The sequence below is a fragment of the Stomoxys calcitrans genome, chromosome 1 (assembly GCF_963082655.1).
Source record: "Stomoxys calcitrans chromosome 1, idStoCalc2.1, whole genome shotgun sequence".
NCBI classification, from domain to species: Eukaryota; Metazoa; Arthropoda; class Insecta; order Diptera; family Muscidae; genus Stomoxys; species Stomoxys calcitrans.
Genome location: NC_081552.1, coordinates 270,778,570 through 270,803,878, shown reverse-complemented (window position 1 = coordinate 270,803,878; position 25,309 = coordinate 270,778,570). Strand labels below are relative to the sequence as shown.

Genomic DNA, 25,309 nt, shown 5'->3' with positions numbered 1-25,309 from the left:
GAACACTGATTTTGGTAATAAAATTCAATGATTTGCAAGCGTTGCTCGTTAGTAAGTCTATTCATGATGAAATGTCAAAGCATACTGAACATCTTTCTCTTTAACACCATGTCTGAAATCCCACGTGATCTGTCAAATACTAATGCATGAAAATCCTAACCTCAAAAAAATCACCCTTTATCAGGCTATAGACCGATTCAGACCATAACAAACACGTATGTTGATAGTCATGATGGGATCCGTCGTACAAAATTTCATTTCAATCGGATAAGAATTGCGCCATCTAGAGGCTCAAGAAGTCAAGACCCAAGATCGGTTTAAATGGCAGCTATATCAGGTTATGGACCAATTTGAACCATACTTGGCACAGTTGTTGGATATCACAACAAAACACGTCGTGCAAAATTTATTTCACTCGGATAAGAATTGCGCCCTCTAGAGGCTCAAGAAGTCAAGACCCAAGATCGGTTTATTTGGCAGCTATATCAAAACATGGACCGATATGGCCCATTTACAATCCCAACCGACCTACACTAATAAGAAGTATTTGTGCAAAATTTCAAGCGGCTAGCTTCGAAAGTTAGTGTGCTTTCGACAGACAGACGGACGGACATGGCTAGATCGAACATGTGTGGAACATACAACACAATATCAGGGATATATTGATTTTAAACTGCAATTCATTCATAACTCCCCGCAGTTTATATGCCATGGACGTGTTTAAACTTGGCATATGCAATGTTATTCGACATTAATTCCAAAGATGTAGGAATAGAACAAACTTTGTCACTTTGGAAGTATAGAAAATGCTGTTCTTTTAGAATAACTTCTTATCTAGTTTGCTGGGCTTAGAAAACTTATTTCATTTACTTCCAAGTGTTATAAAATATTTTACTGATGTTTCTAGCCAAATTTTATGTATTTTTCATTGGGGCCTATCTTATAAGAAGTTATACGAGTTCCGTATAAAAAGTTAATTTGTTTTACGGCTATAACCGTGTCCCCTTGATTAAAAATAGAATAATTTTAACATTGATTTTGTAGAAAACGATTCGATTGGGGAACTCAATAAGCAACAATAAGGTCCGATGGCAATAAACTAGCAAAATATGTGCACAAAAAAAAATTAAAAACTAGGTTCAATAAAGAAATTTGTACAATCAATTAACAAAATTGCTAAAATCGGTTCTATAAAGTAGTTTGTGTTATTGATTAAAAATTTCGCAATTGGTGTTTATAATAAGCTTAAAAATCCATTATTATCCCTTATTAACTCCATAAACCAATTATTATTTGAAAGTTGCTCTTTCTTTTAATTAATGACTTTTAGTGCGGTGAATTATTTTGGAGTAGCCCCGGGGCTAGTAAGATTTTTGACAGAAGCAAAGCAAATTTTGACGTTTATAAAGCTGATCTCAATGCTGTCAGTTGTGAATAGATAGGCAGGTCTAATTAATTTTGCGAGGTAACTGTGAAGTATTTAACTTTGTAATGTTTATTTAGGAGTATATATCGTTTTAATAGGTTTTTTTTTTGGCCGAGGAGGCTTATGTATTACTATTAAGAAATAAATAAAATAAATAAATATAGATCTATTTATGAATGTTAACTTCTGTCGTCAGCGCCGTTCTTCTTTATGGATAAAAAACTATTAAAATAAGATAATTTTAATAATATATAAAAATATAATGTTTGCATTCTACAATTTCCTCCAATTTGTTGCGTTAACATCCTAGTTTTTTTCGCTTTTCACTATTTCATCGTTACGTTTTTCACAATAATTTTTTTACCTTGTAATTAAAATGAAATAAATTATATTTTATGGAGAGATAAAAAAAACTGCACTTCCTATTTATAACCTACGCCACCCCCGTGGTATATAGTATTATAGATTTGTGCATTTGTTTGGAACGCTAACTAGGGGAAGAGCTAGACCCATCGATAAGTATACGGATTGGCCAAGAATCACTTCCTGATTTGATTTAGCTATGTCTGTCTGTCTTTCGAGAGGAGAGTCTCAGTGAGGAGTCAGGTGGCACTGGCTCTAAATTAAATACTGAGTGCCAATGATACTCGAGATGACAAGGCGAGTTATTGGCGCCTTCAAATAACCACTGGCCAGCGTCTGTTCCCAGGTTAGGGGCGGCTGGCGGCAAGCGTCGGATCTTGGGCGCTGGGCCAGTAACCCGCCCCCGGAAAACATAGAACTACTATGAAAAACAAAGGAATAGTAAAAACGGACCCCCCCAACGTTGACGACCCACGCAAACGAAAAAAGGACCATGATTTGCGGATCTGCACCTGGAATGTCCGCACTCTTTATAGAGAAGGTGCAGTACACGCGCTGGCGGATGTATTAGAGAAGTACAAGGCAGATATAGCCGCCTTACAGGAAGTGCGATGGACTGGGAATGGCGCCACTACAACACCTATAGCTGCCATAACACGAGGCATGAATTTGGCTGCGGATTTGTGGTTAGTTGAAGACTGAAACACCTAGTCTCCAGCTTTACTCCGGTGGATGAGAGGCTAGCCACAATCCGCATAAAAGCCAAATTCTTCAACATTCAGTCTTATTTGTGCCCATGCCCCGACGGAAGACAAAGACGAGCAGACCAAGGATATTTTCTACGAGCGCCTAGAGAGAGAATATGACCGCTGCCCCGCCCATGATATTAAAATCGTTCTGGGAGATTTTAATGCGAAAATAAGGAAGGAAGACATTTTTGGTCCAACAGTCGGAAAGTTTAGCCTCCACGATTAACGTCCAGTAATGGGTTGAGGCTGATAGATTTCGCCGCGGCAAAAAAAAATGGTAGTTAGTAGCACCAGATTTCAACATAAAAATATCCACAAAGCCACATGGCTGTCACCCGATCAAACCACGAGAAACCAAATTGATCACGTTGTGATAGATGGAAGGCGTTCATCCAGCGTGTTAGATGTACGATCGATCCGTGGAGCGAATATAGATTCGGATCATTACCTTGTTGCAGCAAAGGTTCGCACCCGTTTGAACATGGCGAGGAAAGTACGATCTGACACTGCACGGAAGCTGGACATTGAAAAGCTGCAGACACAACAGTGGCATACTCCACTCGATTGACCCAACTGCTTGATAAAAGCACTCCTTGTTCCGATGATATAATGGCGCAGTGGCAAACTATTGCCCATTCCATGGAAAATGCCGCGAAATCCGCACTTGGGTACCGAAAGCCTCCTCCAAAAAACCCATGGTACGACCAAGAGTGTCGAGGTGCTACTGAAGCCAAGAATGCGGCATATAGAGCAACCCTGCAATCAGTAGCAACGCGCCAGATGAAGGAGAGGTATCGGGAGAAAAGGAGAGAGGAGAAACGTCTATTCCGCAGAAAGAAAAAGGAAATGGAAAGACGTGAGTGCGAGCGAATTGAGATGTACAGGAGTCAGAATGAAGTCCGGAAATTCTACCAAAGAATTAAACACCAAACCGATGGCTTTGGTGCAGGCACATCCTCCTGCAGAGACAAAGAAGGAAATCTGGTAGCTGACACAGACAAAATGCTGAGGATATGGAAAGAACATTTTACCCAACTGCTAGTGTCCGATGTTGGCGGCGAAGAGGATACCGCAGAACCAATCCCTGATGATGGCATAGAATGTTTACCTCCTAGTCAGAATGAGGTCCAAGTAGCAGTAACCCGACTAAAGAACAACAAAGCAGCAGGAGCCGACGGGTTACCCGCTGAACTATTTAAGACCGGAGGCGACACGCTGATAAGGCGTATGCATCAGCTTATCTGCGCAATCTGGCTAGAAGAACGCATACCCGATGATTGGAACCTCAGCATACTATGTCCCGTACACAAGAAAGGAGACAAGACGGAATGTCCCAACTACAGAGGAATAAGTCTCCTCCCCATCGCATACAAGATACTCTCGAGCGTACTGTGTGAGAAAGATTAAAACCTAAAGTCAATGAGAAAATTGGGCCCTATCAATGCGGCTTTAGACCAGGTAAATCCACCCCAGACCAGATATACACATTGCGCCAAATCCTGGAAAAGACCCGAGAAGGACAAATCAACACCTACCACCTCTTTGTTGGCTACAAAGACTCCTTTGATACTCCTTTGCGTTCAAAGGTATTTCAAGCCATGTCTGAGTTTGGTATGGCTTGAGTCAGTCTGAGTCTGAGTCAGTGAAAATGGGTCTGGCAGTAAATGGAGATAAGACGAAATGAATGGTTTCCACTCCCAAAAATTCTTGTACAACCGAGCAGATAAAGAACATGGAGAAAGTTGGGAACCACAACTTTGAGATAGTCAGAAACTTTATCTACCTCGGCACCGCCGTAACCGAAACGAATGACACCAGTTTTGAGATTAAGCGAAGAATTATACTGGCAAACAGATGCTACTTTGGACTAAGTAAGCAGTTTAGAAACAAGGCCACCTCTCGACGTACGAAGACTACACTTTACAAGACACTGATACTACCCGTGCTGTTATATGGTTCTGAAGCATGGGTACTTGTGAAAGGAGATGAGGCAGTGCTTGGAGTATTTGAGAGAAAGATTCTTCGTAAAATATATGGACCAGTTTGTGTTAACGGAGAATATAGGCGACGTATGAACCACGAGCTGTATGAGCTGTATGACGACGATAGCATAGTTACACGCATCAAAATACAACGGCTGCGTTGGCTAGGTCATGTTGTCAGAATGGATGAAGAAGTCTTTTGAAGGCAAACACGGTGGTACACCCAAACCGGGAAGACCAAAAGCCCGATGGAAAGATCAAGTTGTGGGAGACACCTCGAAACTTGGTGTCATAGATTTTAAAATGAGCGCAGAAGATCGATGCGCTTGGAACGCTATTCTACGTTCGGCTAGTGGAACAAATATTCTGTCATAGCCAATTAAAGTAAAGTAAAGTAATGTCTGTCTGTCCATGTATTCTTGTAATCAAGGTGCAGGTCGCATTTGTTGTCCGATTTTCACAAAATTTTGCATAAGTGTCTGTTGTGGTCCAAGACGAACGCTATTGATTTTGGGAAAAAAATCGGTCCAGATATTTCATACATATCTTTCTTCCGATGTGCCCTTTTAAAGCAGTAGGATCCACAATTTTGGTGCGATCTCTACCAAATTTGACGCTAAGTGCTTTTTGTGACGTCCCAATATGTGTGCAAAATTTCATCTAAATCGGTTCAGATTTAGATATAGTTCCCATATACAACTTTAGTCCGATTTGTCCTTTTAAGGCTGTGGATGCCACAATTTTGGTCCGGTCTTTACAAAATTTGGCATGGAGCTTTTTATTCAACGTCCTCATATGTGTGCAAAGTTCCATAAAAATCGGTCCAGAATTAGATATAGCTCCCATATATATTTTTCATCCGATATGGCCTTTTAAGGCTGTAAAAGCCACAGTTTTGGTCCGATCTCTACAAAATTTTTCATGAGATGGTTTAATTGACATCCCAATACGTGTGCAAAATTCCATCAAAATCGATTAAGATAAAACTCCTATATATATCTTTATGCGTTTCGACTTTTAAGGCTGTAGAAGCCACAATTTTCATACCATCGTAAGAAAATCGTATTTATAAGGTTCTATGCGATATTTCAATAGCTATGCAAAATGAAAGTCTGACTAAATTTGGATATAAGTGCTATCTATTAAGAGTATTACGTATGCTCGGTGGTGTAGGGTATTATATAGTCGGCTCCGCCCGACTTTTGCCTTTCCTTACTGGTTTTTTGATATGATTTTTTTGTCTATCCACACCACTTTGTGTCTGTGACAGAACCAAGGCATATATGTGACCGACTCTCACTTACTTTCGCAAAGGATATGAGAGAAAGGAAACACAATATAATCTTGATCATTGCACAATTACTATTAAAAAATAATTTAATTCGTACAATTTAAAATATGTTCAACGTATCAATCACTTGCCGTGATACAAAAGAAAATCGAATTTCTATGTCAAAAATTATTAAAGCAACTAAGGCTTTGTTTGAATATAGGTCTATATTTTCTCTGTGCAGGAAGATTAAAAAGGTCTGGCCAGGCACTGCGATCCATTTAGACTTTAAAAGTACTTGGTAGACTCGGCGGTGCAAGGTAGTGTATAGTTTGGACGGTCCGACCTTACGTCTTATTAAAAAAAAAATTAAATAATTTTAATGTTTTGTATGACAAATTGTTTTTGGTTGATCCTCAACATTTTTGAATTACTGTTTAAACTCTCTGTGAAATAACGGTGTTGTTTTTTTTTTATTCATAACCAGTGGCAGAAAGGATGCGAGTTTCCTTATGTACTTGAAGCTATGAAAGCTACAGCGCATGTCAGCACAAGTGAAGTTGGTTGCATTTGGGACTCTCTGTCGGAATAACAACTACAAGCACACTTGTTAGTCCTGTCAGTCTTCCTTTCGAGGAATATACGATACACATTACGATTTAGTCGGGAGTAGTTTAGTTGCCGCAAAAAAGAATCCGCGAATCTCCCTTCACGGCGCCCCTTAAAAATAATAAAAATAACGCATAAATAGGGAAAATACAAAAGACCATTATAGTTTTCCATTGGTCGTGTCGAACGGTCGGTTTGGTTTAATGGTGAAGAATGAAAAATGTCATGATATTGGTGCTGCGAATAATAGGCAAAAGAAAAATTGATTGCTACAGAAAGTGTGTGATGCGTTTCTAGAAAACGAAGTGAAGCCTTTTGCTTTTCTTGCCAGTTTTACGGGCAACAAATTCACAGGCGACCAAATAAAATTACGTAAAATCATTTTAAGGTTATTGCGAAGTCTTTCAAATCGTGCACTCCCCCCGTTCGTGCACGTCGTATGTGTATTGAATGAATGTCGGCTATGGAAACGGCAATGACGCGTCATAGCTAAGTAAAACAAAATAACAACAAAATCAACCAAGGAGCCTTAAAAGACGCGAGCGACATCTCATACTTGGTTCAAGCCGCAGTAGAAGAAGACGAGCAAGGATATAAGCAAAATAAGGATTAAAAATGTCTGCAAATAACGAAAAGGTATTCATTGCTCTAAATCAAAGACAACGTGTCGTCTAAAAACTAAAATTCAACTATTTTACTATTATGAGCATTGGCGTAGAGGAGGAGGAAGAGGAGGAGGGGTAAGGTGCAGGGGCCTAATGTTACGACATTGCGATTTCAAAAATCCATGCGACCGTTACACGTTGTGATCAGGTTCTCACAAAGAACGAGCATACTTTAACGATTACGGCAACGGAATTGGTGCAAAACTCAAATAAGGGCATTTTTTCGAAAGTTCTACGCCTAGATGTCTGTGCCGCTCATTTTCATTTTTGCGTTATACCATGATAACATTTTTATTTCCAAAATTAGAAATAAATTTTGGTTAGGACTTTCGTAGTTCGAATTGTACACCTTGAAATCGACCGACTTATGAGTTTCGTATTTTTCTCAATCCAATAAAGTCCTTCGTTTTGAACTTTTGTAGTATTTATGTACTGCTTCTTAAATCTTAAACTTGTATTGATCTTTATTATATTTTTGTAATATGTATTACATACATACTTTTTCTGATTTCTAATTTGTTAGTTAATTGCATATATTGGTTACGATGCATTTTTCACTTTTTTTTTTGCTATGAACATTCCGTTAAGGAATAGGGGATACTTCTCTCATATCAGTGAGTGCAGTCGGATTAAAGTTTAAGCTCAATGATAAGGGGCCTTCTTTTTTATGCCGAGTCTGAACGGCGTGCCGCATAGCGACACTACTTGGGAAAGAAGTTTTAACATGGCAGGATACCTCGCCAATGTAGCCAGCATTAGTAAGGGAAATAACCACTGCTGAATTATTTTCTAAAGTTCACGCCGGGATTAGTCCCTATTGGTTTTGTAGTACCAAATGGAAATAAATAAATTGGTGGGCAATCGCTTATCTACTTTTTAAACGCTCCATCATAGGATATGGGTACTTGAATTTTGTTTGTTACACCTCGAAATATTACACAAAAAAAGTGAACACCAAATGAATGAAAATGAACTAGATGGTAGTACAATTGACCATGATTTGGTATACACAATTCCTTTTTTAGGTATAAGCGAGTGATGTAAAATCTAGTCAAAATTTTCAAGAAGTTGGGATATACATATATGAACTCATGAACATAATTATAAGGAACATTCTTTTGCGATTTAATACCAATTTCATAAAAATTTGTCGTATGATAACCTTCAAATTAGTACATATAAATTTGGAAATAGTCATGGCTTTCTTAAAAACTATTCCTGTTTTATGAAAATTAATTTCAACGACCAGGTATAAGGAGAATAAATAAAAGTAAGGTTTTATTTGCGTTAGTCAGTAGAAATAACTGGTTCCCATGAAAACTTTGCTCAAAGCTTTTGTATTGTGTAATAAATTGCGGCTATAAAGTATTTTTGATTAAAAAAAAATATTATTCTATTTGCAAATATATAATTATTTGACATGTGCAATTTTCGCTTAGTCAAAAAGTGAACTTTGAATAATGATCATTAATTTTTACAAAGAAAAAAAAGGGTTTTATAGTAAAAAATTTATTAAAAATTGGTATTGAGATATTATTATACTTTATGAAAATTTAGAATTCTGTTATGAAAATTTGCTTAACTACGGAACATATCCTATTTTGAAAGAAGGTGCAATTAGTTCATGCACTTAAAATGGGTATTTCATAAACTCCCGGAAATGAAAATTACATTCTTAATTGTAATCTGTGACATACTAACAAACATTTTATATGGAAAAAAATGTATACCAAATTTTTACTGAAGCTTAGTAACATTAGTTTTGGGGACTTGCTAAATTGAACTTCAAATTCATCAGTTGTTGAAAATAACAGTTGTTGAAAAAGAGAAATGCTGAGTGAACTCTTTAGAAGTTGCCGACAATCATTAGCGATATATCAAGATACGTTTTTGCTACTTTTCTTGATGCCAGTGCAAAATTGCCCATTAATATTCCATTAGGGCACATGGGCAAACTTCTCACATACCCCGGACGGACATGGCTAGATCGCCTTAAAATAACATGACGATCAGGAATATATATACTTTATGGCGTCTCAGACGCATATTTCAACAGAATGACGAAATTAGTATACCCCTCATCTTATGGTGGAGGGTACAAAACAAAAGAACAAAGTTGCCATATCAACTTTGTACTATTTCGTCATAATCGCCTGTTTAAAGTTCTTAGGCGTCCTGTATAGCCTGTATTTTGCAAAACCTTTGCAGATAATATGCCCCAGAGATCATCAGTGTGATTTATATCGGGATTCATGGCGGGCCGCTATGGTAAAAGTATAATATGCCTTTTCAACTGTTGAACATGGAGGCATCATTGTTTTATGGGAAAATCCACACAATTTGTCAACGATATCAACGATACAACCCTTGGGGATGGGAGTAGAAATTTCCACTCATCTGTCAAACTTCTGTACACTGCCAAATTGACATTAGTATCAGTAAATTGCAATATTTCATAAGCTGGGCAAGTGACTTAACCTTTTTTAGTAAACACTGGTTGCACTGAAATCGAATTTTTGTGTTTGCTTGTCAAAAAAATGTAATCCCACCATCAGGTATAGTGTCCGTTTGTAATGGTGTTGCCTACAGAGAGTTGAAAAATGCTGCATTTCTTATACCGTGCCGAGTCTACGATGTCACACTTAAAATCAGCGGCTATCATTCAAGCAAACTTTGTTGGAACAGAAGAGGAAGAAGACAAAATTTGTTGAATGTTTGGAAAAAAAGCCGCAAAATATTAAAAATAAATATATAAAAATGGAAAAAGTGAACGCGTTTTATTTAGCTAACGGTGAATTAGAAAGTTCTTCATCCGAAGAAGAGGATGCGATTTTTACCGTATTATTGGTCGAAGTGGCTACGTATGGACATATGAACATGTTCGCATGAAAATGGTAAATCTGTACCACTTAATCTGCCATTAGACGATAAGACATATCATATAAGCTGTCGCTTCCTGTATTCATAAGAGTTGTCTTATGTACGTCGAATACGAATAGAGCTCTCACTAATCGGCATGTATTCTCATATGTATTGTACTTTTTTATAGACATGTATCTACATATACATATGTTCGATGAAATAAAAGCTCGATTTAATCGAAATAGTTGCCTATATACTCCAAAATCCATTTGTCATATTAAATTTTTCGTACGTATCCCACGATGTGTACAACTTTCAGAGTTGCTGGGACTAGGACCCAGGGACTGGGATCTGTTTTAGACTGCCTGACCATAATACGGTCCTGCAGGCGGATATCCGGGCGATGTGGTGTGGTGCTAACGCGAGGACGTCGACTGTGAACATCTTTACGGACAGTAAAACGGCCATAAGGGCAATAACAACCAGGACGGAAGATCACGAAAAATCTTGGAATGTAAGAAGGAGATTAACGCCTTCTCTGGTACAATCCGCATCGTTTGGGTGCCGGGTCGTAACGGAGTAAGGGGGAATGAAAGGGCAGACGATTTGGCGGTGAAGGCCAGAGAACTGCCGTCAATAAACTTGGTTAACCCGAAGCCTTTCGGGTCGACGCAGTACGAGTGAGTGACGTACTCATGTAACACTGTGGAACAGCGAAACAATCGGTAGGACGGCGAAAATCCTGAAAGGAAGTATGAAGGAGGTCATTATAGCTATTGCTTTCTAGAGCGCACAAGTCGATTACTGGATTCCGATTACTGGCTTAGTACATGTCCATAGTGGCAGGGGACGGAATTATATCCGCACCCCCTTTTTCAACCTAACCTAAGCTTTGCATTTCTGTCCACCGGGGCAAAACTGTGCGGCGTGCCGCACAAATGTCGGCGGGATAAGCACCGCTGAAGAGTTTTTTCTGATGTTCTCGCGAGGATTCGAACCCAGGCGTTCAGCGTCATGGGCGGACACACTAACCTCTGCGCTACGGTGGCTCCAAACTGTGTAGTATTCATCGTTGTCACGAGAACCACAGGTTGCGGAAAGAGGAGTGCTCCATACGGAGTAGCTGCAACTACAGTTGCGGACAATCAGCGGTTTCGAGTGAAGAGTCTCAGTGAGAAGCCGGACGGCACCGGCTCTTGCATAAATACTGAGTGCCAATTATGCTCGCTATGCCAAGGCGAGTTTTTGGCGCCTTTAAATAACGAATGGCCATTTTGTTGCCGCGCTGATGCCGGAACGATCTTGCTCATCTATGGAGCTTGACGAGGATCGCCACCTCCACATACAGACACGTGGCGACAACAACAACAAAAACCTCAAGGCACAAATAAACAATTTTTAATTTTGGAGCTTCTAGAAGCTGTAATTTGTGTCCTTTAAAAAAAATTGTTATAGATAACCTTTTTTGGCACCTTATTTTTTCATAGAATTCGGTGTGGGCATCAAAGGATCTTAAATGTTAATATACGTATAATTTTATAATATCAATTGCTTTTTGCTAAAAAATTCTCGCTCGAAAGCAAACTGTTTGATAACTGTTACGATATACACGAACCGATTTTTGTATAGGAATGCTTACGTTTTTCTTCGGCTTGTCGTTCGATAAATTCTACCACATCATTTTTTTCGTTTGCAGGTCGAGCGAACGCTTGCGTTCGACGTCGACAAACGGGCTATGAATAACACCAAAAATTATGGGTTCTTTCCATCAGGGGGATTTTTCACAAAAGTATATTACAGTTGTGCGGTTTCGACAGTACATAACATTTTAGTTAGTGCAGAATAAAACGTGATATAACTCCTTAAAATATGTAAGTGCATTTCGAGGATATATTACTTAGCTGTCACTTAAACATATACCAGTAAATATCACGTAGGCAATTATCTGCTTATTTTCGTTTTGACGAGCGGCTTAGTCAGTTGGTTTTGTTATGAGTTCGGGTGCGCAACGCTAAAGTGGAAAGAAAAAAAAAATGCAGAAAAAGAGGTAAAAAACATTCAAGTCCAGTGGCGGTGCCGAGGAAAAATAGTCGATCACTGTAAAAGTGCAATGTAGATATTATTTTAATTTACTAACAAATTGCATTTTTTTTTTAATGAAAAGACCTGACGGCAGTTTGCTTTTATCAAGATTCAACATTTTACTCCATTCATCAATTATAACGAATACCAACAAAAATATTTTGTGGGAAAGTTCTACATAATTAATTTATTTAATTATTATTAATTAAAATCATTTATTTATGTATTAATTTATGTATTCATTTATTTTTAATTTTACTTATTTTTTTTATACCCACCACCGTAGGATTGGTGGTATATTCATTTAGTCATTCCGTTTGCAACACATCGAAATATCAATTTCCGACCCTACAAAACAAAGTATATATATTTCGGATCGTCGTAAAATTCTTAGACGATTTAACGATGTCCGTGTGTCTGTCCGTCTATCAGTCTGTCTGTCCGTCTGTTGTAATCACTCTACAGGCTTCAAAAAATGAGATATTGAGCTGAAATTTGGATATAGCTGCTATATAGACCGATTTTTCGATTAAGGGTCTAATGCCCATAAAAACTTTATTAATTACCCGATTTCGCTGAAACAGTGGGTTATTTTAAGCCTCCCAACATCCGACCTAAATGTGGTACAGATCGGACTATATTTTGATATAGCTGCCATATAGACCGATCTCCCGATAAAGAGACTGAAGGCCATAAAAACTTTATTTATGACCCGATTTCGCTGAAATGAGTTTTCTGAACCTCAGGATATCCGACCTTAATATGGGTCAGATCGGTTTATAATTGGATATATCTGCCAAAAAGACCAATATTTTGTTCTACAAAATTGAATAGGGACATATATATTAGGCCGAATTTGGGTCCTTAAGTTATCCAATTTTCACAGGATTGTGACGAAATGGGATTTACATATGCACCCGAGGTGGTGGGTATCCAAAGTTCGGCCCGGCTGAACTTAATGCCTATTTACTTGTTTTTTATTATTTTGAACCAACACTTGATAGGGATAGTGCTATTTCGCCTACCCTTCACTAATGCACTGACGACACGATTGAAAAAGGCATCAAGGCTTAACCGGTTTTCGAAATAAATTGACAAAATTATGGAAACGGAAATACTTTGGTGCACACGTTTTCATTGTTGGAACTGGTGTTGCCTCGAAATGAAGGTAAAACGCGAGCAATCTGTTACCCCTGTTTTTGGGCGTGAAAAATTGCTGAGGAAGCAACCGTAGAAGGTTCTTTTTTATGCCTTCCAAACGTTTAATCCAAGGCGCATTCAATAAGGTGGCCGCATCGGCGAATTGCTACAACAAAGCGTCTTTTTTGGGAACTTAATATGTCAACATTTGTAAAAATGAAGAAAATTCAATTCGCCCTGAATTTTTTTCGGCAAATTTGCTTCGACAAATCAAAGCAAGAAGAAAAAGTTCTTCTTGTTTCAGTGTCAAGCAAGAAATAACACATTAAAAATTGTTCAAAATTCCAATTAGCTCCAGAGGCTTTACACGCAAAACTGACTGGAACATTGAGGTCCGATCTGTGTGGTATTCATTGCTGTCACGAGAAGCTTAGCTGCGAGCCCGGTAGCATCCACTGGTTGTAGATAGTGGAAAGCTCCATACGGAGTAGCTGCAACGGAAGTCGCGGACAATCAGCGGTATCGAGCGGAGAGTCTCAGTGAAAGGCCGGGCGGCACCGACTCTTGCACAAATACTGAGTGCCTATAACCTTTGATATGACAAGACGGGCTATTGGCGACTTTAAATAACCAATGGCCACCCAGTTCCCGCGCCGACAGCCCAATAGTTCCCTATTGTAGCCGTAGATAGCTACCAAATGAATGCTAACAAATGGCTCAAATAGGAAGATTGTGATTAGAGCTCAATCACCACAAGGAGGAGTGTACCCCTTTTTGGCTCTTGGATATCTCTCGGATTTTCAGGTAATTTGAAAAGGACAGTTAAAGTATGTTGGCTACGAGGATGACGTCGTCATCATGGTATGCAGCGGTTCGGAGTGCATATAGTATGCTTCAAAAATAATAGGTAAATTGACATGTTAAGGGTACCTCTCCTAGATGTGATGGAGCTGCCGATCTCACTACTAAATGTCCTGAAAAGCCATTACAATGTCAGGACTTTTACCTTGTGCTGGTTACATAGCGGACTTAAGCTTGATTTGTGGGAATGAGGAGAAGTCATGGGCGGTTGAGCACCTATTGTGAGACTGCGCTGAAATTGCGAGAGTGGGTGCAGGATTATGGCTACAAAAAAGCCCATTTTCCTATCTAAATTACTACTATGGGTTAAAATTACATATTGGAGGGAGCTTATCCACACCGCTTGGCTTGGTTTTGTCATGCATGTTGGCTTCTTATCTTCTTCATTTTAATGTCTGGCATTGTACTGACGTAAATTTTATCTGTGTTCTTCTGCGCTTTATGATTTTTTCGGGGGCGGCGCAATAGAACTAAGTTCCCTGAGTGAAACTGATAGTGAATAATGTTGCTAGGTTTCTCAACAACTACTGAAACAATGAGAGTAAAAATATGTGTGACTTGCCATCAACGCTACCTTAAAGGGATGGGCATCGTTGTTTTAAATGAATACCACAGGACCAAATGTCGCTGTCTTTAACATAGAAAAGGTAATCTAGGAGCAAGGTAATATTGCTGTTAACAATTAATATACGCATGTGGATTTAGGACTGCAATGGACGTTAAGGGAAAGGCAAACTTGCCCATGAACAATCCATTAATGAAGAGGGGCAAAATTCTCACACATCAATGAGTATTGCCCGATTAAAGTTTAAGCTCAATGATAAAGGACCTCCTTTTTATGGGCAAGTTCGAACGGCGTGGCGCAGCGAGACACCTCTTACGGGAGAAGTTTTTTCATAGCTTCTATGCATGACATAGCACTCCATAAATGTCGCTAGAATAAGGACGGGAAAACCAACGCTGATATTTTTTTCGCCAGAATTCGGACCCAGGCGATCAGCATCATCCAAATCCAAATTTATTAGCTGAAAACAGCCGATTTTTTCTCCGAGTATGGATTTGGTAAGCAGTACATCAGAATCCAGAAAAAAATTGATACCAATTGTGCTCATATCTGTACCACACAGTATGGATAGTAAAGCAACACCGTATGGTATTAAAGCAATACTACATGGTATGGATGAAATATAAAATAATTGGAACCGTTTGGTACATTCCTCTTTACCAAACTGGTATTGCTGGACCTCTGGCGAAATTTTCGTTACCATAAGAAATGCATTTACATATCCTACCGAAATTTTCATTACCGATACCGTTACGAAAATTTTGCTCACATGTACGCAGTTCAAATGAAATTTTCATTGCTTACAGGGTGACATTAAAGGCATTGGAGAATTGGTCAGTCTTGGCTGCAAACGAAAATTTTGCTAGAGTGTCCATACCCAGCATAATACCAAACTGTTATTGGTTTTAATATCAAACTGTTATTGTTTTAATACCAATCTCGTTATCTCTCGAATAGTGCATACCCAGCTTAATATCATACTGTTATTGGTTTTAGTACCAAACCGTTATTGTTTTAATACAAATCTCGTTATCTGTTCAATTTTCCACCCCTTAATGACCCAAATTAAAAAGCCATTGAAAAAATTTTAATTTTATTTCGATTACACCTAGAGAAAAATCGATACCAAACGTGCTCATTTCAGAACCATACAGTGTTGATAGTAAAGCAACAACGTATACTTACAAAGAAATAACGCGTGGTATGGATGACATAAAATAATTTGCGACGCACAGTGGGCCAAATGGCAAAAAAATTGGAAATAAGTCTACAACTTTTTATCTGTTGATTTTAGCCATACAAAATGTTCTAGACATTTGTAGAGGAGGACATAGGCTTTCAGAAAAGTGCTGTTGTTGGTCCATATCTTTAATACAGGGAGAGCTACAGGGTGTCAAAGTTGACCACTTTTGACTTCTCCAAGCTTCTGGGGGCCATAACTTTTGATCTACTCAACCGATTTACATGATTTAGGACTCTAGAGAAAGAGCTTGACAAGATCTAAAAAACTTATGCATAAAGTACCATGCCATCGTGTACTGTTAAGGAGTTATGAATTGTTTAATTTTAAAATATGAAAATTTGGCCTTGGTTTTTTTCAGTGTTTTTTAAATAACTCCGTCAATTTTAAAGCTATAAACTTCATACTTCACACAAATTATGCCAGCATATGTGTGCATAAAATACAAAAGGAATCACGTGAATATCTTTGGCGGTTTAAAAATGGCATCGTTTTCAATATGAAAAATATTTTTTTTGTCAAAAAATTGCAAAATTTTTCAAAAAAGATACTCCCATTTCCTTTAAGTTTTCGCAAACTTTGGCCGTCAAAGCATTATCATTTCTTTCCATTTTCACAAAGTCGAGGTATTAAGAAAAGTTTTAAGTGCTAATTTGGCTAATTTCGATATCAAACAACACCGTTATCTTAAGACCAAAATGGCCAATTTTTTTACTAAACTTCAAAAGTTTCTCACTGGAAAAAAAGTTCCACGGGGATTTTTTCGCTTTTTTTGAACTTAAATGAAAGCTTAAAATGTTCCCAACATTTTAAGGTATGTCTCGCCATATCCTAGCCATAAATGAGATCGTAGCGATCAAAATACTGAAAAAAGTCAATTTTCAAGTAGTGCTATATTCATTGCTAAAAAACAAGTATTACGTCACATTTTATTGCAAAGATGTTAAATAAACTTTTATTTGGTAACACTTCTTCTACAAAACACAAAAAGAATCATGGAAATATCTCTATTCTATTCCATTTTATGGAACCGGCAATAAAAAAGTCAATTTTTCAAAAAAGTCGAATTTCCCAAATTTTGTTTTTGTTGTCCTAATTGCACATGACACACTATAGCCATATTTACGCAACATACCTTATCGTAAAGGAAATTTTCATACCTTTCCAACAATGTATAAAACATTTCTCAACTCGGATTCTATCTACTCTAAAATTCATTTACACTTCATTAAACTCTATATAAAAATGTCTATTTGTGAAATGGAACCTTATATGGGGCCTACACTAAAACATTGATAGATTTGCCCAGGGTTTACAATACAAATGTGTTAGAATAAAAAAAGGTCTCCTGCCAAAGTTTAAAAAAATTGGAATAAAAATATGTGTTTTAGAGCGAAAACACTTCGCATCGGCGTGCGTTTGTATAGTACCTACATCTATTTTTAATGTAAGCTGATGATTTTTGAATAAAAAGTAACCTAGAAATATACCTGCATATATATATATATTTGTGTTAAGATTTGATGCAGACAAATGTTACCTGTTTCGCTATGTCGAATTCCCAGGAAATCCACCGTATCAATGAATGTGAAAAAACCTACCCATAAAAAATTCATTGTCATTTTTTTTAACCAAATTCGAGTCCAGGTAAATAATTATAGAAGAGTAAGTAAAAAGAGGCACTTTGGACCCCTTTTTACGATTGCGTCTGATACCTGAAATGGGTCATTAATTGTGAATATATTGCATAAATATTTGAACAAAATCCAAATTTTCTTCATTATATTTTGTAGAGGCGTAAAGGACATTTATAAGTTATGGAAGTCATACTGAAGTATTCCACTCTTTCGAAAATTGTATGGGACATCAAAAATGATTCCAAATCATACACGGAGTCATTTAAGGAACTTGTTTACACTTTGGACCACATATATGGAATAAGGCTAAATAAAGACGCTTTAGACAAACTTGAAAAATTCTACAAATCATTTGAGAGAAGGTTGCCAGAATGTTCATTCGCAAAAATCAAGTTTTTCAAAATGTATGAGAAGTGGCTGAAATCGGATCTACTTATTGAAATTAAACCGCTGATTCCCGGCCGGCCTAGCAAAGCATACGACGAAGTTACGGAGAAAACCAAAAAGAAAAAACAAGAGGAACTATTGGCGGCACATCCGCCAAATTTAATAAAAGATACGTTCAAAACAGCATTGTTAAAAACACAACCAAAAAATGTTGGACGAATTGTCGATGTTTTACCATTAGCATCTCCGAAAAAGGTAAAGAGAATGGTAGAAAGTATTCCAACTCCAAAATCGACTACAGAATTCACGGAGGAAGATGCACTGGCCCTGATTTTGAACCTAGGCCTCTCAAGAAACAAATACTCAACAATGAGGAAGGCTCTTCGTGAAAAAGGATGGGGTTGTTTACCCTCAAAACATAAATTGTACAACACCAGGACGAAAATGGTGCCATCAAATATATACGTGGACGAATTAAAAGCAAGAGTGAAACTTGCTGATCTTGTTGAAAATACAGCTGTTAGAATTATTTCTAATTTTACTGAAGAACAGTTGAACACATGTAATAATTCCGAAGTGGTTTTGATCAGCAAATGGGGTTGTGATGGATCATCTGGATTTTCCGAATATAAGCAACAAACAGAAATAGATACCAACTTCGCATCAATTTTCATGGCATCATTAGTACCATTGAGAATGAGATTGTACAAGGACCAATCTTCATCATCGAAAGAAAATGCATTTCAAGATATATGGATAAATAGAACACCTGGGTCAAAATATTTATGTCGCCCAATTCGGTTTGAGTATACAAAGGAAGACCGGAACACAACACGATCTTTGGTGAACGAAATAAAGGAAGAAATTGCTGCATTACCCATGATTGTTATAAACCAATTGGGAAGAAATATAAAAGTTTCGTTTCAACTACAACTCACTATGATCGATGGAAAGGTGGCAAACGCATTAACTGGCGTTATGTCCAATTGGAGATGCAATATTTGTGGCAAGAAGAATGGGCAATTCGAGGACAAGTCTGATGAAAATTTAGTAAACGAAAATGCGCTCAATTTCGGTATTTCGCCCCTGCACTGTAGAATTCGATTCATGGAGTATTGTTTGCATTTATCGTATGACCTTAAATATCGGACTAGCCCTGGAAACCGCGATGTCTCTGCTAGAAACAACCAAGATCTTCACAAAATGAGGCAGGAAGAGAAGAATCGAATCCAGTTGGAGTTTAAACAAAAGGGACTTATAATAGATAAACCTCTTTACGGATACGGAAGCACAAATGATGGCAACTCGGCAAGGCGGTTTTTTGAGGACCCCGTATCGACATCTAAAATAACCGGTCTTGATGAACACTTGCTAAGACGATTCAAAGTGATTTTGGCTGTAATCAATAGCAAAAAGATGATAAATTCAACCAAATTTGAAGCTTATAGTAATGACACAAAAAACATTTTATCTGATTTATATTCGTGGAAAGCTTTAACACCGACAGTACATAAAGTCTTACATCATGGCAAGGAAATTGTGGAATACAACATACTTCCGTTAGGAGAACTTACAGAAGAAGCTCAGGAATCCCGTAATAGAGATGTTAAACAGTTCCGGCTTTTCAATACCCGAAAGAGCACCAAATTTAACCAAAATTATGATTTACTTCAATATTTATTGTTATCGTCTGATCCGGTACTATACAGCATCAGAACTAAATGGCTACCAAAAATATGTGACGATATAGATAAGGACGATCCCGATGCCATTCAAATTAAAGAGCTTTTAAATTTTGATACCTTAGATTATTTGGTAGAGAATAAAATCAAATAATACAAAACTAAAATGCTTTTTTATTTTGGGAGTAGCTAATATACATATAAACGCACGCCGATGCGAAGTGTTTTCGCTCTAAAACACATATTTTTATTCCAATTTTTTTAAACTTTGGCAGGAGACCTTTTTTTATTCTAACACATTTGTATTGTAAACCCTGGGCAAATCTATCAATGTTTTAGTGTAGGCCCCATATAAGGTTCCATTTCACAAATAGACATTTTTATATAGAGTTTAATGAAGTGTAAATGAATTTTAGAGTAGATAGAATCCGAGTTGAGAAATGTTTTATACATTGTTGGAAAGGTATGAAAATTTCCTTTACGATAAGGTATGTTGCGTAAATATGGCTATAGTGTGTCATGTGCAATTAGGACAACAAAAACAAAATTTGGGAAATTCGACTTTTTTGAAAAATTGACTTTTTTATTGCCGGTTCCATAAAATGGAATAGAATAGAGATATTTCCATGATTCTTTTTGTGTTTTGTAGAAGAAGTGTTACCAAATAAAAGTTTATTTAACATCTTTGCAATAAAATGTGACGTAATACTTGTTTTTTAGCAATGAATATAGCACTACTTGAAAATTGACTTTTTTCAGTATTTTGATCGCTACGATCTCATTTATGGCTAGGATATGGCGAGACATACCTTAAAATGTTGGGAACATTTTAAGCTTTCATTTAAGTTCAAAAAAAGCGAAAAAATCCCCGTGGAACTTTTTTTCCAGTGAGAAACTTTTGAAGTTTAGTAAAAAAATTGGCCATTTTGGTCTTAAGATAACGGTGTTGTTTGATATCGAAATTAGCCAAATTAGCACTTAAAACTTTTCTTAATACCTCGACTTTGTGAAAATGGAAAGAAATGATAATGCTTTGATGGCCAAAGTTTGCGAAAACTTAAAGGAAATGGGAGTATCTTTTTTGAAAAATTTTGCAATTTTTTGACAAAAAAAATATTTTTCATATTGAAAACGATGCCATTTTTAAACCGCCAAAGATATTCACGTGATTCCTTTTGTATTTTATGCACACATATGCTGGCATAATTTGTGTGAAGTATGAAGTTTATAGCTTTAAAATTGACGGAGTTATTTAAAAAACACTGAAAAAAACCAAGGCCAAATTTTCATATTTTAAAATTAAACAATTCATAACTCCTTAACAGTACACGATGGCATGGTACTTTATGCATAAGTTTTTTAGATCTTGTCAAGCTCTTTCTCTAGAGTCCTAAATCATGTAAATCGGTTGAGTAGATCAAAAGTTATGGCCCCCAGAAGCTTGGAGAAGTCAAAAGTGGTCAACTTTCACACCCTGTAGCTCACCCTGTATTAAAGATATGGACCAACAACAGCACTTTTCTGAAAGCCTATGTCCTCCTCTACAAATGTCTAGAACATTTTGTATGGCTAAAATCAACAGATAAAAAGTTGTAGACTTATTTCCAATTTTTTTGCCATTTGGCCCACTGTGCATCGTTGTATTGTGGGTTGTTTGATTGGCCAGCGGACTGGACAACGCATTACAGAGGGACTTCTTATTTCGCCCGGCCCATTTGTATATGGAATCGACTTCCGGCTAATGTTTTTCCCACCACATTCAGAAATTGAAGATAAATGTCACTAATTTGTTGAATGTTTGGAAAAAAGTGGCAAAATATTAAAAAGAAATATATAAAAAAATGGAAAATTGCTATAGGGGCACACCGCAAAACAAGGATAACTAATTTGCTATATGAAGCCAATCGAATCACAATTGAAGACTCCAATCCCATGGCTGCCGGTTGTACGTACCGGTAGACTATAGGGATCTCTCCAAAACAAAACTTATAAATACAATATTACTTAAAGATTCTTCTCCTGTTATGGAGTTATTTAAGAGATTGATTAGGACAAAGAAGTTTTCTAAGGATGATTCAGCACTGAGACGCATTGAATTTCTTTGTGATGGGTATGACTTACCATATGATCGTCGGGCCTTGGTGGATACTAATCCATTTTGGGATTGTAACCCCTACCCTATTGATACATCCCTTCGGAAATATCGCAAGGATAGCACAGTACTTGTAATTTATACCAACGAGTTCTACAATCTTGAGGAGAAATACAGACAATACCGATTTATTTATGCCAATGGTTATAAATCTGCATCAGTTTCAGTATTTTAAGGACGATCAAATTATTAAATCATCTATTCTGCCTGAATATTAAAAAATTTTTTCAGCAGAGATTATAGCTATATACGATGCGGTCGAAAATACACGATTTTTAAGAGGAAAATTTGCTATTATCTCTGATTTAGAACTACATCGCGAATCCGATTAATAACAACGTATATGCATCCTTGATAAGGGATATTATACACCATCAAATTGCATTTGTTACTGTGGGTCCCAGGACACTCGAATATAAAAGGAAATGAGTTTGCAGATATGGTTGCGAAGCAAGCTTTAAATCTCCCACTCACTACCACGGAAGGCTTATCTTTAACTGATATCAAAAAATTTATTAATACCGCGTTTTATAATAAAAGGATTTCCCCATGGAACAACTGTTCAGAGTGGTATACATCTATAAATGATACTCAAACACATATTGAGGCTTATCTACATAATGACAAATTTCTGTAAAGAAGGGATCCGATAATCATCATCCGGCTGAGATTAGGACATTCTAGAAAAAGGCATGATCATGTCATAAACAAAGAAATCAAAAAAGAGTGTACATTTTGTAAATCTAACACATTTGATATGAATAACATCCTTCTTAATTGCCAATATATTAAACAATCTTCAGATTAATACTTTCCTAACAATAATATTATTGATTTTTTACGAAATCCTTGCAATGATTATAAAATTGGGGAGTAACATTTTTAAAAATGAGCAACCTTACAACTCAATTTAATAATTGTATGTACTTTTGAATTTAATTTTTTATCAATTAAAAATTCTTATAGCTAAAATCCATAAAGTATAGCTTCTCTTATAGTTATTATATTTGTAATCTACTTATATATATAACTGTTAATGGTTAGGTTGAAAAGAGGGTGCAGATATTAATCCGCCCCATGCCACTATGGACATACACCTAAGCCCGTAATCGGCTTGTTGTGCGCTCTAAAACTATAAAGTAACCTCTAAGTAACCTCATCCCAATAAAATGAAATTTTGGCCGAATAACGATTAATCGACTGTACACGCTATCTCCTACTAAATTGATACCAAATGGAATTAAAAATATTTGTTAATAACGTGTATAAAATAATACCAGCCTGTATTACCCAAGTACGTCCTTCTTGTATCAGTGTATAAATACTTATAGCTTGGCTTAGAAATATTACCTTCAGTAACATGACGGCGCTACCACGCTCTGCCATCTATCCTACTGTGTGAGAGAAATATAGGCAAAGTGAAGAGAATCCGCAAAGGTAGAAACATTGTCTCGTCCTTCACTTCCTGATATTGCAACCAAGATACTTATCAACTCACACACCTATGAACAAACTAACTACGGAGTGAAACAAGTGTACATGCGTATGTGCGTGAGTTTATGTGTCTGCATGTCCCTCGAACTTTTCGGAAGGGTGTCGTCGTATGTCTCTTTCTAATGAGTTTTCAAATAGACAGACTGCTGGCACACGTTCTTGGGAGCCAAATGTATAATTTTCCCAGAAAAGCGTACTTAATGCCTTGCTAGTGTCACTCACATTAGTTTAGCATTTAAATAGAAGGTTAAAAAATGCCTCTAAAATTCCAATGTGAACTCCAGCGGTTTTTTTTTTTTATTTTTGGCTCCATAAACATGACGCGAAGGCGTTGGTGTCAGAAGACAGGCAGGCAGGATTATTGGGAATTTTTAAAGAAAATACCTCGACATTTAAAAACATTTAGAAATGTACGTCACGCGGCACATTGCCGTGATTAATTCGACAGTAATTGTTATGTCAAGTTTCTGCAAATGCTCATTGTGCGAAACCCACTGGAGCATACCCACTGGAGCTGGCCTGGTTCGGGACGATTGTTGGAAACGGGGCATTGGTTACATTTATTGCTGCAGACTTTAATGATTTTCATTTCATGAGAATTAATTGTATTTTTGTTGTCAAGGAAGATTTTTTACATATCTGAGGAATACCGTCGAGTACAGTGTTTAGAAAAAGTATTCACAGCATAGTCCTTAACAAAATATATAAAATGTTTGCGTTACAAGTAAGAAAACGGTTCTCCTTTCTGATAGTACCTGGCAGTAACGGCCAAACAAAAATTAAAATTATAATACAATCGAAAAATGGGTTAGGTTAGGTTAAAGTGGAGGCCCCGTAGCGCAGAGGTCAGCACGCTGAACGCCTGGCTTCGAATCCTGGCGATAAAGCTGTCGACACTTCTGAGGCACTTTGCCATGTAAAAATTTCTTCCCAAAAAGGTGTCGCACTGCGTCACGCCGTTCGGACTCGGCTATAAGAAGGAGGCCCCCCATTAATGAGCTTAAACTTGAATCGGACAGCACTCATTAATATGTAAGAAGTTTACCCCTATTCCATAATGAAATGTTAATGGGCAAATTTGCAGTGACGGTCTACTTAGACAGACTCACTTACAACCAAAATAATTAATCCGCAGTAATCAGCAAACACTTTCTGTTGACAAATAATTAAAATTTTTAAACTTTTGAATAAATTGATTCAAAATTTTTGGACTTCTAAATAACTATTGAAGCATTTACAACATATAAATAAAAAATGTCAATTTTAGGCGTTAATTTTTTAAAAGCATAAATATAATAGTAATAGTTATTTTGTCTGCAGTTTTAAATTTTACGTTATATGCATGTAAAATTAATATTAATATTAAAGTTTGTCAAATATTTATAACATTTTTAAGATTTTTTTTAACTTTTTAAAACAACAAATAACTGCTTTCTCATTTTCAGCAGACTTTCTGCTGTCACAGCAAATATCTGAGTATAGAAAGATTTTAGGCCATTGTGATACTACAGTAGCGACCGACTAGGCTTCAAGTGGGAATCGAATCCACGACCCCCGCACTGGGAATTCAAACACCCTACCTGTTGCCCCGGAAACCGACAATCGTACTTTTCGGATACTAAATATGCAGCGTTACCAGTTTGGGCTTTTCCTACCAAATTTGGTAGGATTTACTTTAAATTTTAAGGGTTTGGTCGTATGGACGGGTCATTTCAATTTTGGTAGATTTTTAGCGACATTGTATTTTATACCCACCACCATAAGATAGAATATTTTAATAAAGTGTGGTTTTGTTTACAATTTTGGTCGGCTGGGATGGAATTTGGTAGGGTTTTTGAAAAGTTTTGGTCGAAAATTTTTTGTAGTGGAAATACTGTAAATAAGGCTCCATCTAGTTTTAAAATATCAAATATCCTTCTTGGACACCACCATAGCCCAGTGGGCATGGACGCCTTTGAAGCTGGGCGCACGGGTTTAAATCTCGTGAAGAATATCAGAAAAATTTTCAGCGGTTGTTATCCCCCCTCAACTGCTGGCGAAATTTGATAGGTAATGAGCCGTGCAAACCTCTCTACCATGTGGTGTCGCTCTGCGGCACACCATTTATTTTACAGACTGAACGTTGAAATCCAGCTCTCATTGG

At 37.1% G+C, this 25,309-nt stretch overlaps 1 protein-coding gene across 1 annotated transcript in view; it reads left to right on the top strand.

The window, feature by feature from the left end:
• The first annotated feature begins 6,730 nt into the window (after positions 1-6,730).
• The window catches only part of LOC106095836 (putative mediator of RNA polymerase II transcription subunit 26), a 109,421-nt gene continuing 90,842 nt past the window's right edge, over positions 6,731-25,309 (top strand). The window contains exon 1 of the mRNA XM_013263230.2: positions 6,731-7,035. Within this exon, the coding sequence (XP_013118684.2) occupies positions 7,015-7,035 (21 nt within the window). The 5' untranslated portion in view covers positions 6,731-7,014. The remainder of the gene's footprint in view (positions 7,036-25,309) is intronic.